A 5,160-nucleotide genomic window follows, 5' to 3' on the forward strand; every position below is an offset into this window, starting at 1 on the left:
CTAACCCTAACCCTAACCAGTACAGTAGCACACCCGTACACCAGTACAGTAGTACACCGTCACGCACCCGTCCAGGTGGAGAGGGTGTCGCTGTGCAAGGAATCAGTGGAGATATAAACCCTAACCCTAACCCTAACCCTAACCCTAACCCTAACCAGTACAGTAGCACACCCGTACACCAGTACACTAGTACACCGTCACGCACCCGTCCAGCTGGAGAGGGTGTCGCTGTGCAAGGAATCAGTGGAGAGCAAAACCCTAACCCTGACCCTGACGAGTACATCCGTACCCTCACCCGTACCCGTGGATAAAAACGTTAGCGGAAATTCGCCCGTTTCCCCTCACACTCACTTCCGTGGTGGTGCGTTCTGCGAAGGCTTCCGCTCAACAAAGAGCGTAGCAGAGCTGCAATGCGTTTCCTTGCGTTCACGGTGTGCAACCGTGCTGGCTCTGAAGGTGTGTGCGTCCCTGGTTGCGTCTCGGTGTGCCGCTACTGCCGCATACGCGGCCACTAGTGCTGCTGCTGCTGTCTTCGGGTGTTGTGTCTATTCGCCTTCTCAGCACCGCAGGTACAAGAAAGTGATGGGGCCACGTACACGCGCCCCTCGCCAGAGCGCTGTCGGCTAGACCTCGGGGATCCTTGGACACAGACGGGCACTCGTTGCACAGCAGGCGCTTGGACTTCTCGTCCTTCACAATCGTCGGGAAGCGGCCCACCTTGGCGGCGAAGCGGCGGTCGTGGTTGTCGTCGTTGCGCCGGCTCACCTCACCACCAAGTAGCGCGCCCATGGTGGCCTTGGCGCGCAGCTAGCGGCAGAGGCCCTGCGTCACCGCGATGCCCTCAGCCGGCCTCAGCCTGAGCACGTGGTCCGCAGGGCACACCCTCTCGATGCCCACGCAGTGCACGCGCAGCTCCTCCTTGGTGCCCATCGCCTCGTGCCCCTGAGAGACTCTGGAACGGCCTCTTGACCGGCATGCAGCCGCCGCGATGGATAAGGTCTTCCCTCTTCTTCCAGTGAAGATGGCGAGGGCAGCGCTGGCGCTCCCCCACAATGAGCTGGTCGCCATGGCGGGCGGTGGTGAGTGTGGGACCGCACTCGCGGAAGTTGCTCCGGCCAGAGTCGGTGATGGCCCAGCCCAACACCTTGTCGCGGATCTCTGTTCCCCTCACGTTCCCTCGTCGTGCAGTCCTCCGGGCTCCAGCTGGGGAAGGGTCGGAGGCTGAAGTGGTTCTCTGGAACGAACGCCTCCGCTTTGCGTATGGCCTGCTTGATCTGAGTACGGCTCATGGTGAGCTAAGGGGTGAAGGGAAAGAGAGGTGGCGGTGGTGTGCACCTTACTGAGAGCTGTGCGGGCGAAAGAGGCGCTCCAGAGCTTCAGTCGTCTCTCGAGAGAGAGAGAGAGACGTGACGACCACGCTGAAAACTGAAAAAGTTCAAAAGAGAGGGAAGAAATGGAGAGGGGTCCGAACAAGAAGGAAAGGAGGCGCGTGGGGACGTGTAGCGCACATGCGACGGCTGCAGCGTCAGAGTCGCAATCTCATTTCACCTCCGCGCGTGACCGCCTGAGAGAGGCAGGGAGCGGTGAATGTCATTTCGTACATGATGTATGTGGGGGTCTATGTGTGGGCGCACGGCCAAACAGAGCAAGGCCGCAAGCAAGCGCCTTGCCCTAGAGAGGCACAGCAAGCACACGAACATTTCTGTACTACATGCACGAAAAAGCAGCTCTCACCTCGTTGCGTATTTCTTTGCTGTCGAAAGAAGAGGGAATGAATCGCTTCATGGCAGGCGCAAATCCTTCTCTTCTCTCGTTGTTGTTGTTGCTGTTGAGGGGGGAGGGGAGGTGTGGTGGGATTCGATTTACGGGGCACCATCACTGCAGATGCCTCTTACGCATTAACGAAGAACAGATGAAACAAAAAACACTGAACGGAAGGAAAGCAACACGGCGGCGGCGTAGAGCTGCGCGTTGTCAGGTGCTCAACTACACAGAAACACGCGCACAGAACAACCTATGGGTTCGTTGAGTAGGCGGTGCCCTTCTCTCTCATTACGTCTCCTTAACATCTTGCGCGCCAGTCAACCTGCAAGGGTATAAAGTGCGATCCGACAGCTGCCGGGGCGTACCAACACGGCAGCGAGTCGCTGACGCACACGTGCATGTGTTCCTCCGGACATACGGTGCATACGCCAGCCTGAATGGCAAGAGGAAGAGGGCGAAGAAGGAGGGGAGAGAGGAGGCCACAGTAGGCGCACGCGCCTCCCACCTTGTCCTCTCTGCACGCTCCAGAAAGGGGCGAAAAAAACAAAAAGTGAAAACAAAAAAAAATGACAGCGCTCGCATCGGCACACGCAATCTGTTTCTCTTGTCTACGGTGAAGCCGGGGCAGAACCGCGAAAGGGTAACCATCATGGTGCGCAGGTGTTTGCTGGTCTGTGTTGCGGCAGATCGCTCTAGCGCTCTTCCACTCGTTGCGAATTTCACTGCGGTCACACGGCCGCTGTTTTTCCGCCTTTTCGTGCAAAGGAGTACCCGCGGCCCTAGTTAGCGGGAAGAAGGGCTGCGGAAGGAGGACGGGGAGAAGAAAGGGAGACAGGGACGCGCACCATGCCCCCCCCTCCCTCTCCCTTTACAGTCACCAATCAAAAAACACACACATTCGAGGCAAAACTAACGGCAGAAACAGACGGAGGCAGCCCTAACGAGACCGGCGACCAGGACCGAGAAACTGGAGTCTTTTTCGTCAAGGAATCCTTTCTGCCGTACAGCAAGAAGCGGACTCCACCCTACCCCCGGCGATGTCATGGACGCATCGCGTCGTTCCAAGCAGCCGTAGGCACGGGTCGCAGCGATACACCGACCTAGTCGTCGCAGCACAGCCTCTGCCTCACACTCTACCCGTCCCCTGCCTCGCAGGTCGGGTCGCCTCACAGCCGCCCCCATGGTGCCGGGAGCCACCTGATGCATCCCCCTCGAGGTGGCCCAGGCGCCCCACACCTGCAGGCAGCTCCAGGGGGGGGGGGGTGAAGATGCATTGCAGTGGCGTCGACACTTTGCCCATGATATGGATGGGCACAAGCGTGTTCGCTGTCTCAGGCCGCTCCAACGCAACGCCATCCACCACCCCACCGCCGACATCAGCAGCCATGCATCGCTCTGACATCCCGAACCGCATGGGTGATTGTCACTGGCACAACCAGAGGTGGCTTGGCATCGACAGGGGTTAAGACGACGCCAGGCTTCCCCGGTCAGAGTGAGGGCACTGAACCATGAGACCACACACGGAGAGGCGTATCCCTACGTCAGCGGGGCAAACGGAAAGGAAGAACAGGAACAACAAAGAGAAGCAGGCACGCAGACGGGCGCATACATTACAGAGAAGCGGGGTAATCATCACAGAGGATAAGCAAAGGAGGAGAGATGTGGCGTCCGCACCGAGGTGGTCCCACAGAGAGCTAAAAAAAGAGAGAGCTCGGCAAAAAGGAAAGGTGTGTACGGGGGTAAGGAGAAACACAGAAACGAACGGAAGAGGGACCGATGGTCTGATCAGAGCATGATGTGATGATGGTGACGCGCAGCCTTGGCATCACCGTCGCGAGCACCGGCACGATTTGACAGGACAGCACGCAGCGCAACTGCATCGTCGCTTCTCTTTCCATCTCGCATGCGCGTCTTCTGCATTACGCACCCTTCCCGGTGAAGCTGTAGAACACGCTGATGCCCTCGGACGGGATAACGTAGCGGCACTCTCTCCACGTCTCGCACAGCATCTCGACAAGGGAGCGACTGTCCGTGACGTAGGCGTCGCCGATGATGTCCTTGATGTGGTGGCGCGTCACCTCAATCGCGTGGTAGAAGGGCATCTGGCTAAAGAGGTGGTGCACGACGTGCGAGTTGTTGATGTAGTGCAGCCACTCGTTGATGATGAAGCCGTAGTCGCGGTCGACGGTGGCGATGGCACCGCGCACAAACGTCCAGTGCGCATGCGTGTAGTGCGGGATGCGCAGGTCGGAGTGCTGGAGGTAGGTGACGTAGAGCAGCCAGAAATTTGTCCACAGGTACGGCACGACGTACCAGCAAAAGACGTTGTAGGCGCCGTACTGGTAGGTGCAGAGACCCAAGATGAAGAGCGCAGCTACGATGCCGATGTTGGACAGCACGATGTCGGGCCCGTCGTCCTTGTGGAAGAGCGGCGACGAAGGCTCGAAATGGTTTGTGCGGCGACCGTAGTCTTGGCTTGCGATGTTGGCTACGAGGTACGCTGGCCAGCCAAACGTAAAGATGACAAACATATTCCACAGCATTACCAGCGGCGTCTCCTCGACCAGGCCAATCACGCGCTGCTCCTTGCGTGGCACAAACACCGTGTCCTTGGTGAGGTGGTTCGTGTGCTTGTGGTGGTTGCCATGGCTAATGCGCCAGCTGTGGTACGGGACGAGGATGACGGAGTCGAGCAGCAGGCCGACGGCGTTGTTCAGCAAGCGGTACGAGCTGAAGGCCTGGTGCCCGCACTCGTGTGCGAGCACAAAAATAGCGAAGCCGTTGAGGCCCTGTGCTATCCCGAACACGGTCCACGCCGCAAACTTCACTGCGCCGACGACGGTCCAGCTGACGATGTTCGCGCCAGCCACACCATACACAACGCCCCCGAGAGCAGAAAGCACCGGCATCACTGCACGATACATGATGAAGTACAGCGCCAGGACCTGAAAGATGTCGCGGAAGACGTAGTACATGCCCCACACCGCCGAGCGCTCAAAGTACTTGGCGGGGATCTGGTCCTGGATCTGCTTGATGGTAAGCTCCTTCGGTGGCACCACCACGTCCACGTCCTTCTCGCGCCCCGCCTTGAGCACGGATTTCATGGCTGCAAAGAAGGCTAGACCGAGGGAATGTGTGTACGCGTATGGGAGTAGATGTGTATGGGCTATGTTGATAAGAATGCGGATAGCACGGCGTGGCCCTTCGCCTCCTTTTGCGTACTTCCCTCTTTGCCGTCCGCTGCAGGGGCGTGTGAATGTTGCGGGATCACAGAGAACAGGCGTGTCTGTGTGCACGTGTGTGTGTGTGTGTGCGTGTGTGTCCTGTGAGGCTGTGCAACACGTGAAGAAGAGACCCGAAACAAAGGGAGAGGCGATGGGATGATGAAAGCAAATG

At 58.5% G+C, this 5,160-nt stretch overlaps 1 protein-coding gene across 1 annotated transcript; it reads right to left on the reverse strand.

Annotated features, from left to right (window-relative positions):
* Window positions 1-3,683: 3,683 nt before the first annotated feature.
* Window positions 3,684-4,868, reverse strand: LMJF_10_0010 (putative fatty acid desaturase; the record flags this gene model as incomplete). The annotated part of the gene is made up of 1 exon (XM_001681277.1): window positions 3,684-4,868. One exon carries the CDS (start codon window positions 4,866-4,868, stop codon window positions 3,684-3,686), a length of 1,185 nt encoding a protein of 394 aa, XP_001681329.1.
* Window positions 4,869-5,160: the final 292 nt, after the last annotated feature.

The sequence above is a fragment of the Leishmania major genome, chromosome 10 (genome assembly GCF_000002725.2).
Source record: "Leishmania major strain Friedlin complete genome, chromosome 10".
Lineage (NCBI taxonomy): Eukaryota > Euglenozoa > Kinetoplastea > Trypanosomatida > Trypanosomatidae > Leishmania > Leishmania major.